General features: G+C 47.2%; 1 protein-coding gene across 1 annotated transcript in view; it reads right to left on the reverse strand.

Moving 5' to 3' along the window:
* Window positions 1-13242, reverse strand: part of Gli2 (GLI family zinc finger 2) — a 234870-nt gene that overhangs the window by 164488 nt on the left and 57140 nt on the right. The window contains exon 2 of the mRNA XM_042685199.1: window positions 11731-11902. Coding sequence (XP_042541133.1) covers window positions 11731-11872 — 142 coding nt within the window. The 5' untranslated portion in view covers window positions 11873-11902. The remainder of the gene's footprint in view (window positions 1-11730; window positions 11903-13242) is intronic.

Raw genomic sequence — 13242 nt, forward strand, 5'->3', positions numbered from 1 at the left:
CTAGCCCTGGAATGGAAAGTCACCACGTCTGCCTGCTCCTCCCTGCAGTCTGCCTTCCCTGTTACCTCTTACCAACACAGTGTTGAGGGGACATGACCGGAATGGAAACCTCAGTTTGGAGATGAGAAGCAAAACAGAGCAGCTCCCAGGAAGTAGCCTTTTCTCTGGCTCTCTTCAAGTACACAGGTCTGCCCAGATCACAGGACCAGCAAGAGACAGGAGTAGACCAAGGAATGCCCAGTGCTGAGTTTAGCTCCCTGTGGGAAGGGGGTGTCCTGCCCTGGTGGACAGCACACCCCACGGTGACCACAAGCCCCTCCCTGCATAGGGCCTCTTCTCCACAGTTTCTGCTACGTAGGGCCAAGAGGACTGGAGCAAGTGCAAAAATAGACAGCGACACTCGGCCCCCTACCAAACCCAAACCTCTTCTCAAATGCTACCACAGAAAAAAGGAGGGAAAGTCATGTGGCAGAAGAGTCCCCTACGGGCCAGGCCTGGCACCTATCTGGTTCCAGAGTCACAGATTCCAAGTCCCATTTACAAGAAAAGAGCTGAAGGTGGCTACTCATAGCAGAGACCAACAGTTCCCTCTTGCCCACATAGGAGGAACAGAGGCTGGCAGCTGGTGACAGCCTGACATTGCAGGTCTGGGAACACAGGTGTCCAAGCCAGCCATGCACACACAGGCCCACCTGAGCTGCTATCACCCACATGACCCTCAACACCTACAACACATAGACCATAGACCCCCCCCCCCCACCAGGAGTGGTACCAGACATAGACCTAGATGTAAGCTTTTTGAGGGCCTAGAAGCAAAGACAGCCTCTTGTCAAGGGAAGCCCCAACTGCCAACATTCTGCCTATGGCACTCAGCATTGCTACCTCAGCCAGCCCGAACCACCCTCAGATCCCAGGACCTTTGCCCATGCTATTCCTCAAGCTAGAATGTCATTGCCTCTGGCAGATCATAGGTAAACTATAGCTCTTTCACCCACCCTCTATTATTTATTGGAAACATATGTGCTACTCTCAGGAACTAGTTCTTGAATTAATAATCCCAGCAATCATGAGAACAGTACTCCAAGAGGAACAGCTACCATCCATGTGATGCTTGCTGCACACATGGTATTATTGGCTCATACTCATTCTTGGTGATTCCAGCCTTCCAAGAGTAGTAAGGACACCCCAGTGAGAAGGCCAGGGATAGGATTCAAACCCTGCTGACTCTGAGCCAGTCACTTGGAGTATCTTCCCTGAGGCCTGCCCTAAGTCCTGCCACATTTAACAAAGCCTATGGTGACTCATCCTTAGCCATAGATCTGAGTGTGTTGTAGCCTCATTCAGGGCTCAAGCTGGGAGGGAAGGCTTAGGATAATAGGCAGCAGTGTGCCCAGGGTCCTGCACAGGTTTTTTCCTTCTGTTTTCCTGGCAAATGTCCACATTAGCATGGTGATTGAAGGTCTGGTCTCTCCATAGGGGTACCACAGCTCTTGGGGACAAGGGTGAAGACTTTGCCTTTTTCTTTCTGCCAGTCCTTGGGCTTGAACTCTGGGCCTGGGTGCTGTCCTTGAGCTTCTTTAGCTCTTCTTGCTTTTTCTGGGTAGTTTATTGGGGATAAGAGTCTCATGAACTCTTCTGACCAGGCTGGCTTCAAACCATAATCCTCAGATTATGAGTAGCTCCTGAGTAGCTAGGATCACAGGTGTGAGCCACCAGTGCCCAGCATGGCTCTGCTTTTTGAATGCCTCTCTCTACCTCTTGCCCCCTCCCCAAGGTGTGCCATGAACTATATATAAGGAGGTATCCAAGAAGTAAGTATCCTAAGAAGTCTCCAAGGAGGGTATCCCTAAGAAGTTCCTGAACTAACCTGCATGGCCAGCAGTCATGCACCCTCTTGAAAGTCCCACTGGCTCCCTGGGCCTTACTTCAAGGCAGTTAGGAGGCCTTGTCTCCAAGCCCCACTCCTGCTCTGGGGCTGCTTGGTGTACACTGGTTACCTGCAATAACTCCCCCTCCTCCCCTCACTCCGGGGTCTTTCTCAAAGGCTGCCTGTTCGCTTTCTGAAGAAATCCTAGGGGAACCCTGCACATCCCTAAGACCCAGTTCAGATACTGCTTTCTCCAGGAAGCCCCCTGGACAGGATTTATCACCATGTCCTCAGTGTTGCTTCCATTGGGAGATCCTAGAGGACAGAGCCAGAATCTCCACCATCACCATGGATCTGGTTCATTGCAGAGATAAGCACAGAGAACCCAGAGGGGCCGGGGTCAGGCATTCCCCTGTCTACCCCAAATGCCAGGCTTGACTTCGTTATCCTCCAAATGCTCCCAAGATCAGAGGCAGTGAGACCTGGCCACAAACATAAAATAAATTACCCATCCCCCCTCCCTCCCCACCGATGATAAATGGTTCTATTAGCAATCCAGATTGTTAAACCTCGATATAACAGAACGCAGGGAACTGGGGCCCATCCATTCTCCCTCTGGCGCATAGTGAGTTGTAAATAGGTTATTTTGTGTGTAAATAACACATTAAAACACAGCATTAGCTGTGTCTTTTGATAGGGTGGAAATTGTTCCAAATAAATAATTCTGGACAGGAATGTAAAATAAGCCCGTTTTAATAGTACATGCCTGATGCAACCGTGTTAAACATGACTAAAATGATAAACCCCAGAATATACTAATAGTAAACTATGTACTGACATCGAAGTAATGAGGCTGTATTTTTACCAAGCTTTAGAAATACTAAAATTAGTTTTGACAGAACCAAACGTCAGAAAAATGTTCACAACATAAACACCGTCAATTTGGAAAGCTGGGCTTTCTGTGAGGAGGGGGTGAGGCTGGGCTGGGGGACCAGAGAGGGCCACACCAGAGAGGAAGTTCCTAGGGAATTGGTTTCTAGACCCGATCAGCACCCAAGGGACCATTTGGGATTCAAGTCTCTAGACTGCAGTTTTTCCATCTGTAAAATAAAAAGGATGTGAACTCCCTGATTGTCAAAGCATCTTCTAGTTTTGTCACTGAAATGACTTTAAAGCTCTCCCCAAGTCTACATTCATTTACCATCCACAATGAGCATGCACAAGAACAGGACCTGTCAGTGGTGGCCACTACCGGGGAACAAACAACAGCAGGAGCCCCAGCATCCCCATCCCCAGTCCAAGCAAGCAGCTGGAGACCTCATGGAGTACAGACCCAGGGCTGGCCCAGGCCCAGGGACCAAGTCTAGCCTGCTAGGGCTCTGCTGGGGTAGCTGGTCTGATTGCGCATGTGTGCTGTTTTGGGCAGTATTAAGGGCACATGAGCCAGCATGAGGCCAGGAGGAGCAAGAGGAAAGCTCTACTGTATATTGTATTAACACTGACCAGATCTGTGCCCACACACTCTGCTAGCCACTCTAAAAACCTCTCACAGAAGTCATCACCTTTATATAGTCACCTCCACTTATCTGCTTGTGGTCAACCGCAAGAATATGAAACTTAAAATTCCAGAAATAAGTTTTAAATCTCGTATTGTTCTAAGTAGCATGATAGACTCTTACATCTGGCTCCATTCTGCTCCATCTCACCCAGAGCATAAATCATCCCTTTGTCCTGAGTATCCACCTGGTATATGATACCCACCCTATAGTCACTTAGCGGACTTGATGCATAGATGCACTGACACAGTACAGCAGTGCTTATGTCAAGTAGCCCCTTTATACTTAATAACGGCCCCAAAGTACAAGAGCAGTAGTAGCTGATAACTTATATACACTGAAAAGAAGCTATACAACGTATATGTAAAAAGGTGAATGTACAGATACTTTGAGATAGAGATGGAAATAGAAATAGAAGTAGAGATACCACATTTGTGTAACTATTTTATAATTATAAAAGTATTTTTCATAGTATTATAATTGTTCTATTATTAAACTCTTACTGTAATTTATAAACTATATATAGGCATATCTATTGAGAAAAAACAGTATATAGATAGTGCAATATATATATATATATATATATATATATACAGATAGAGAGAGAGAGAAAGGGAGGAAGGAGAGAGGGAGGGAGAAGGGGGAGAAAGAGAGAGAGAGAGATTGAGACCATCCATGATTTGGCACCCTGCATGGACAGGAAAGAATTTCCATATCATCCTATTGTGCACCCAACACTCTAGTATCTCACAGAACCCAGTCAAAATACCCGCCCCCGCCGGCAGCCAGTGCACCCCATTTCCTCGGTGAGCCAGGCTGTAAGGAAGTGAGCTCTGCTCTCTGGAAATGTCTGATGGGAACTAGCTGTTCTGTGTGGCTGGGTCGTAAAATAAGCTTAGAAGCAGTCTCAATAGCAATCCTGAAAAAAATCACTTAAATAAGAGTAATTGCCCACTTAGTCACACCTGAGTGCATCCCGCCCAAGGCGAAAGTGTGGAGCCTGGCAGTGAAACTCAGGTAAGCAGCAATGAGGGCACCGGGTGATTCTTACTGTCTATATGGGCTGGGGAAGGGTATCCACAGGGGACCACAAGCAGGACCAGCCCCAACTGACCCTCACAGCTGGGACCTCGGACCATTCGCCAAACCAGCACCCCGACACACATTTGGCATGACATTGGCAGATCCTTTTAGCAACTGGTTATAAGATGGCCACTGAGCTGTGGGAACAGTGGTGCCCTAGCAATGCCCTGCCACATAGGGATCCTAAGGGAAAGCAGAGGTCACAGAGATAGACAAAGGGCAAATACAGCGGAAGGGTATCACACGGGTTCTAAGGTACTGTAAGATGGCTTGGGCAGGGAGGGAGGGGGGACTATCTAGCCTTGGGCAGCTGACTCAAGATTTCAGTTGCCTAAATATTTATCTTGGGGTTCATGAAAAATAATACAGACAAAATACCTCATCACTAAGTCAAACCACCTCAAAAAAAAAACAAAACTTTACAGAAAGCCAGCAGGGCCAGTAAACAAGGAACTGGTGTATATAAAGTGTGTATAAAGTGGCAACCCCTTCCCTCCACCCCCAGCAAAAAACATCCATTGATTGATCCTGGTTGTTCTGGCCTGGCCACAGCCCTGGCAGTGATTTAATCCACCCGGAGTCATTGTGGCACTCCACAGAATGGAGACACGGCCCCACTGGACCCACTGACCCAGAGAGCCTGATGAAAATGCACGTGCCCAGGTCCAGCCTGAGGCCAGCCTGCTTTATAACAGCAGTCTCATGAGAGCGTCAGCTACTTCAGGTCTAGTCATGCCTATGGTGAGCAGAGGACCTGGATGAGTTAGAAACAGGTACAACAGAAGCAGAAGTCCAACTAGCCACTTGATTTCTGAGCTAAGCAGAAGACTAAAGGGCTCCTTGGGTAGAAAGGCATTAGAAGCCTGGATTTCCCACCAGTGGGAAGGTGGGCCAGGGTGACCAGTGGAAGGAGACCTTCCAAGTTAAGTGTCTACTGCCGCCAAACTGGAAAGAATGGTAGTTAATATAGAAAAGGCTTCAGTTGAACCTCATATAGTGCTCACTGTACCCAACAGACACTGCATGTTCTAACTCAAGAAATAGCTCCCAATTCTAGAAAATAGACATCATTGTTTTGTCCATTTTACAGACAGAATAACTGGGGCACAAACCTGTCCAAGATGAGGAGGGCTGGGACTTGCTTGGCTCCTACGTTGTTTCTTACTCCTCCCCTGCATCGCCTGAGGTCAGCCACTCCTGTCCATGCATGCAGTGCCCTGTGTGGGCATGCGTGAACCATGAGTAATCTCCTGTAATCTTCAGAGCAACTCTGTGGATAGCTATTGCTTCCCTAATCTACACAGCCAAAACAAGTACTCCTCCAACATATTGGTATTCTTCCATCAGAGCTGGGGGCAGAGCGCTAGCCTCTGATATATAAGAACCTGAGTTCCATCCTGAGAACCACAGAAAGGAAGGAGAGAGAAGAGAGGTGAAAAGGAGAGGGGAGGGGAAAAAGAGGAGAAGAGAAGACAGGAGGAGAAGAGGAAGAAAAGAAAGGAAAAGAGGAAGAAAGAAAAAGAAAGAAAGAAAGAGAGAGAGAAAGAAAGAAAGGAAGGAAGAAAGGAAGAAAGAAAGAGAAAGAAGGAAAGAAAGAGCGCTTAGTGGGCTGGGAAGGTGGCTCAGTGGTAGAGTGCTTGCCTTGCATGCATGAGGCCCTGGGTTCGATTCCTCAGCACCACATAAGCAAAAAAGAAAAAAAAAGCTGGAAGTGGCGCTGTGGCTCGAGTGGTAGAGCGCTAGCCTTGAGCTGAAGAGCTGAGGGACAGCGCTCAGGCCCAGAGTTCAGGCCCCACCACTGGACCCCCCCAAAAAAAAAGAAAGAAAGAAAGAGCACTTAGAATACCCCAGGTTTGTTCATGTATGACTGGTTGTGCTCTAACCCCCATAGATGCAATTTCAGTGCAACTAGGATGAACACAAGAGTAGCATTTCTAAGAGAGGTTACAGTGGCTTACACCAGTTAATCCTAGCTACTCAGGAAGTTGAGTACCAAAAGACCAAGATTCAAAGCCAGCCCAGGAAGAAAAGTCTATGAGGCTCCATCTTCAAAATAACCAGCAAAAAGTTGGGTTGGTGTGATTCAAGTAGTATAGCACCAGCCATGAGAAAGAAAGCAGAATAAGTACAGGGTCCTGAGGTGAAGCTCCAGTGAAGAAAAAAAGAAAAAGAAAAAAAGCTTTGGTTTTTAGCATTTCCAGAAGCTGAGAATATAGCTCAGTGGCAGGATGGGTATTTAACATCCACAGGGCCCTGGCTTCTATCCCCAGTACCCTCTCTGCAAGAAGAAAAGGTACTTCTAAATAATCCCTGGGGATAGTGCTGCTGCTGGAGGCCACATTGGGAGAACTGCCACGTAGTATTTGCCCAGGGTCAGAGGTGGGTTTGGGCCTTGGTACCAACTTTGGTTTTCAAGGTCTGACTTGCCACTTGATTTCTGAGATAAGCAAAATCATGAGCTCTAAGTTTCAAGATTGACTCCAGGCTTAGAACAACCCAATCCTTGTTCCTCCAATGAAGCACACAAAGAGGTTCAGCAACATTTTGGGGGAAGGAAACCCCACAGTGAAGGAGGAAAATATGACAGCTTTTGGATGGTTTCAGTGTAAAGCAATGAGAAACATCTGACTCAAATTGCCTTTAAAATTACACCATTCTAAAAATTAGAGGGGAGAAAACTCCAAGTCAAAATGTGTTTTTTAAAGATTTATAGACTCCAAAGGGTAAGCACAGCAGCTGAAGAGGCTGAGAAAAAGCCACCCTGGAGGCTTCTGCCACAACTCTTACAAACCAGATGATGAAATGAACCCTTTCCCAGCCTTTCCCAGACAGGTTTCCCATGCATGCTTTACTCAGGGAAGGGAGACTGACGGGAATGTTCAGCCCTGAACAGGTCCAGTCTCAGGAATTCCTAGGGAAATCAAGCAGCAGAGGCCAGTGGAGCCAGGGAACTTTGCAGCTATACCATGGCCCCAATACCAAAGAACTGTCTATCTTCAAGTGAACAGATGCTTGCAGCCCCAGAACCGGTAAGGGAACTGAGGCACAGTGACACCGGGAAGGCCTTTCCAACACTGATATTAATACCATAGTAAATATCACCATATTTATACCATATGGTGGATCTGGATCCCAATTACAGTCCCAGTTCCTTCCAAATAGTCTAAAGTAATGATCTAAAAGAAAATACAGTCTACAGATTGAGCCAATAACAGTTAGAAAATACTCTGGAAAGCAGGGTGGGGGAGACAAGAAAGGGAGAAAGGGGTGTTAGCTACCAAACATTCTTGTAATAACTACTTAAGTAGCATTTGCATCTTACATAGTATTATAAGTAGCTAGAGAAAAATTAAAAGTAGATGCATAGGTTAAATGTGAATACTACACTATCTGATGTAAGAGACTTGCTCATCTTCAGATTTTGGTATCTACAGGGGTCTTGAAATTCCCAAAGCTAGACCACATTTGGGGGTTAGAGGTGTCCATCCTTTGTCCCCACTTCCTGAGCCAAAGCATGGGGCAGAAACAGGGTGGGTCCAAGAGAAAGGAGTACTGAGCTTATGGAGGGATGACTGTACCAGAAATGTACTCAAACCCTAAGTCCAGGCCCAGATGTCTGCTGAGGTAGCTGGTGGCCCTAGGCCAGTCCCATTTCCACCTGGTCCTCTGGGAGGTGGAGGCTCCATTTATTGGTGAATTCGGAGCTAGAACCTCAGTGTTCCCAGCTTTGTTACTTGGGCTCTGGCCTCCTCACTTTCAGTTCTACCTCGCTTCTAACAGAGTTCCTCATCAGCCATATCTTGCTTCATTTCCTTCATATTCCAACACAAACATGTTCTCCCTCAAGTGTTTGTGAAGTCTTAATAAATATTTTCCTTCTGTTTGTTTTGTTTTGTTTCACTGTTTTCTTTTTCCAGTACTGAGGATTGAACTCAGGCTCTACAACTTGGGTCACTCCCTTTTGCTTTAGCTTGTTTTTCAGATAAGGTGTCAAAGCTAACTTTGCTAGCTTGGACCTTGATTCTTCTATCTCTACCTCTTGAGTAGCCCTTGATTAATATTTTCAATAAACTCTTAATATCCTTCTCTAAACATTCCAGTTTGATTAATCAACCCCATCCATAAATAGTTCCAGTTTTCACAGATATAAGTTATGTGACCATACTTTCTGCCTGAAGGAAATCTTTCTGCCTGAGAGTATGTTCCAGTTAGAATCAACCAAAGTCATATAGCTCTACAAGTGGGATGAGGACACCAGGAACCAAGAAGTGATCATATGAGACTAGGGAAAATAGCTCAGAATATAGCATGTCCCCAGTATGGGGGCAACTTATAGTCACTGACAGTTTGAAGAATTGGCCCTTTTTTCATAACAACCTATTCCTTATCACAATGCTCCTGCCATCCACAGACAGAACCCACCCATCCACTGACTCCTAAACTGTCCCTTGCAGCCAGATGTTGCCTATCCTGGGGCCAACTCTAGGGAACAGTGTAGCAAGTTTTGAAGGAGCCAACTGAACCAAAAATGAGCTAGATGACTGAGTGATCACCTAAGCAGCTCCTAGAAACTAGTTCACTCATGCCTCAGCTGTCCCAGACCAGCTTCCTGCATTTTTCCTACAGCCCAACATGCTCCCCTAAATGCTGTCCTCTCTCAGGCCTTTGTGTAGCCTCACATCCCTCCTCACCCTCATCCACCAGCAGCCCTGTGCCAGCTGGCCAAGCGTCGGATTCAGGAGCTGAAACAAATGCTTCTGGCTCCATGTGCTGCCCTCCTTGGCTCTGCTCCTCACCTACCCACATTTTCTTCTACACCACTCTAGTGTTTAAGAAACCACCTGCCAATGCCTGACTCTGGCTTCATGTATTTGCTCCACACTCTTGGGGAGAAAGGCCTGCAGACTCTGAAGCTCCTTGCTACTCAAGTGTCTGACTGAACTGGGAGTCTTGCTCATAGCATCTTTGCTTCCAACCAGGAGGATTTCTGGAAGAACAAGTTCCTGAGATCCTAAAGACAGTGGATAACATCTGTCCAGTCCTCTCACAAACCGAATCAGGAAAACCAGGCCTAGGGAGTGTGCACTAGTGGACTTCCAATCCTCCACTGCAGCCACTGTGGAGACCCACCCAGCTTTGCTACTTGGGCTCTGGCAGACAGTGTCAGCTATGTCTACTCACAAACAGCTACTCTTCTTCACTCCCAGATTAGCTGCTCAGAGACAGGGGCAGGGAGATGGAGAACATTATGGACCTCCCTTTGACTCCCCAGCCACACATGAGCCTATCCTGAAAGGCCTGCATGGCCAGCAAGTTGCCTGCTCTTGTGGGTCAAATCTGCTCTGTGCCTAATGCCCTGGGCATCCTAGAGAAGGCAGAGCTGGAAAAGCCGCTTCCCTGGACCTACTTGCGCCATGCTTTGGGCCTCTACTGGAGAAGTCCTTAAGCATTTGTTGCTCTAATGTAACAACCAGGTCTGATGAGGCTTTCCCCTCCAACGGAAGTCTAATTATTCTCTAATTATTGCCTAAGTCTGTTTTCTATTGCCATGACCAATCATTGAATTACACTGCACACTGGAGATGCAAGGCCACTGAAGTCAGGTTCCTGGGCAACCAGGAGCTCAGACCTAGACAATCAGGCAGAGGGACAGCCTGAGGCACCATTATAATCCACCTGGCCTGGACTGCTGGGATACCATCTCCACTTCTCTCTCCCTCTCTTTCTCACTCTCCTTCCCCCTCCTCCCTCCCTCTTTCCCTTCCTGTGACACCTGGGTCTAGGCTCTTCTTAACAGTTTTGGCTGCTCTCCCAGCCCCTGAAATCCCCTCCCCACAGACTAAAGAGGCCTAGAGAGGCCCTGCCAAGGTCAGAGGCCAGAGGCCCACCTCCCAGACTGACTTCAAATCTCTCTCTCCTGGCTTGACCCAAAAACTCAATGAAGACTTACAATCAGAAGCAAAATAAAAATACATATATTGCCAGGCACTGGTGGCTCACACCTGTAATCCTAGCTATTCAGGAAGCTGAGACCTGAGGACTGAGGCTAGAAGCCAGTTTGAACAGGAAAGTTTGTGAAACTCTTATCAACAACGAACCAGCAAAAAGCCAGAAGTGGAGATGTGATTCAAGTGGTAGAATGTCAGCCTTGAATGAAAAAGCTAAGGGAGAGTACCCAGGCCTTGAGTTCAAGCCCCAGTACTGGCTCAAATAAACAAACAAAGTAACAAACAATGACCTGGAGGTCCTCCACTTCATTCTGACAAGTACGACTCCAACACTCTCCAAAGTCCTTCCATGTACCCAAGCTCTGTCCCCAGCCATACCCACTGTGGCCCAAAGACTAGTGACACACCATTGGTGCTGGAGAGAAGCACACAAATTCAATCTCACCCCAGGGTCTGACTCAGGGTCTGTACTTTAATAAGACCCAGTGATTATGCACTCATCAAAGTGTGAAGAAAAGGCACGTTTTCTTCCCTCTCTTGTGCTAAGCTCCGCTTGGGCAGTGAGGGCAGCAGGGCATGACTAAATGCACTTGAATAAGAAGGGAAAGAAAAGAAATCCCAGTCTCTCTGTTCCTCAGAGACAGAAATAGTTCTGTGGCCTCCAGATGGATGGCACAGTGATGAGGGGAGGTCTTGCCTTCCCGCCAAACTCTCCCACCGGGAAACTGGCACAGACCAGTGGAAAGCAGAGAACATTTCTCTTCAGGGCAGTAAAATGAGAGGCTGTGGCTCATGTAGTCCCTTCTGCTATAATTAAGTTGGCCAGAAATTCACCTAAGATACTAAATTCCATACCTGACCCTCTAATTACAGCCAGAAGGCATCAGGAGACAATTACTCTCCGAAATAGTCCTCAGCGGGCAAGAGGCAAGAAGTTCTCTGGGCATACCTCACATGTGCCAGCTGGGCACACCCCAGACTCACCCAACAGCCCGCTGAGCCTGCATCTCTTCCCCTCCCCCACCCCTGCTCAGTCCCACCCACCAGGGTCCCGGATGGCCTAGTGTCCAGTGATGGGAGTTGCCAGACCTCCAAGAAAACTTGCAGGTGATGGTCACAAGGCCTGAGATTCCTGGGAGCAGGGGGGCCTTCCTTACCACCCTCCATAAACCCCAAGTACCTCCCTTATGACAGAGGCCAACACTCTCATTAAATCCTAACAGGCTAATGAAAAACACCCCTGCTGTTCTTCAAGTATGCACAAAACAGAAAGTACCTCCTTGGGCAGCTACAGCCGCTGCAGCCGCCACAGCAAGAGGACAGGCCTTTTTACCCGGGTCGGGAAAACCGCTGCACTCCAGGATTCCACTCTTGGCTTCTTTCTTCTCCAAGGAAGTGGCTGGGGAAGACGTCTCCATCTCAGCCGCTCATAGTCCTGGGTGGCGACCCTGCCAGAGATGACAAAGACATTCACCAACACTGTACCCAAACCAGCTGGGAAGAGCCAGCCCAGATTCACACCACTGCTTGCTTCTACAGCAACCAACTCCATTCTCACTCTCTAATAATTATGGGAGGGAGGGGTTAATTAATTTGGAGAACTATCCACCCTAGAATTTGCTGGGTCTGCTGAATGGACAACAACCAAACATTTTGGTTGTCTTTCATCCAGATTTAAAAAAAAAAATCCAAGCAGGAGAGTATAAAGCAGCAGGAAGAATCACCATGAAAAAATGGAATCAGGCAGGCTTGGGCACAGTGGCTCACACCTGTAATCCTAGCTACACAGGAGTCTGAGATCTGAGGATCGTGGTTCAAAGCTGGCTCAAGCAGGAAAATTCATGAGACTCTTACCTTAAATTATGTAGCCAAAAAAAAGCCAGAAGTAGAGTTCAAGTGATAGGGCTAGTCTTGGACAAAAAAGCTCAGGGTCAATGCGCAGACCTGAGTTCAAACCTTAGGATGCACACGCCGATTCTGGGGCTTGAACTCAGGGACTGGGTGCTAACCCTAGGTTTTTCACTGAAAGCTTGTGTCTACCACTTGAGCCATAGATCCACTACTGGTCTTTTGCTGTTTATCAGAGATGAATCTCACAGACCTTTCTGCCTACGCTGGCTTTGAACTGTGTTCCTCAGATCTCAGCCTCATGATAGGATTACAGGTATAAACCACTTGAATTAGCTGTTTAAAACAAGTTTTTAAACATAGCCTTTGCTTCAGAAAATGGAAATCTAGCTGAGAACAAACATACACACATGCACACACATGAATCAGAAAGCATCATCGGGAAAATGAAAACAAAATTAACAAGACCCAGTGGTCCTCTGAAGAGAGGTCCTAGCTGCCATGCTGCCTCCAGCCATCCAGGACTCATCTCATTTGTCAATATACTCTGAAGACCTCTTGTGCATTAGACATCACATCATGTACAGAAGACTTCTGTTGCACCAGGCCGGGAGCTTGAACTCAGGGTTTCACTACCTCACTCACAGGCTGGTGCTCTACCACTAGAGCAGTGCTTCTAGTCCCTTACGCTACAGAAATATTCAGCAGATGTTTATCATTTACTTAAGATACAGACATAGGGGGAAAGTAAAGATAGGCTTTATTTCAATGAGGGGAGGGGCATAGAATACAAAAGGAGAAAGACAGAAAAGAGTAGGACAGGCAGAGAGAGAAGGTACTGCTCTAACTCCAGTCTGGGGATGTCTGCAGACAGGATGCATAAGGGAACACAAAAAGCAAGATTGAGCCCAAGACCAGGTGAAAGGAGAGCAGGCATTGG

The sequence above is a fragment of the Dipodomys spectabilis genome, unplaced genomic scaffold (genome assembly GCF_019054845.1).
Source record: "Dipodomys spectabilis isolate Male_0828 unplaced genomic scaffold, ASM1905484v1 ptg000094l, whole genome shotgun sequence".
NCBI lineage: Eukaryota > Metazoa > Chordata > Mammalia > Rodentia > Heteromyidae > Dipodomys > Dipodomys spectabilis.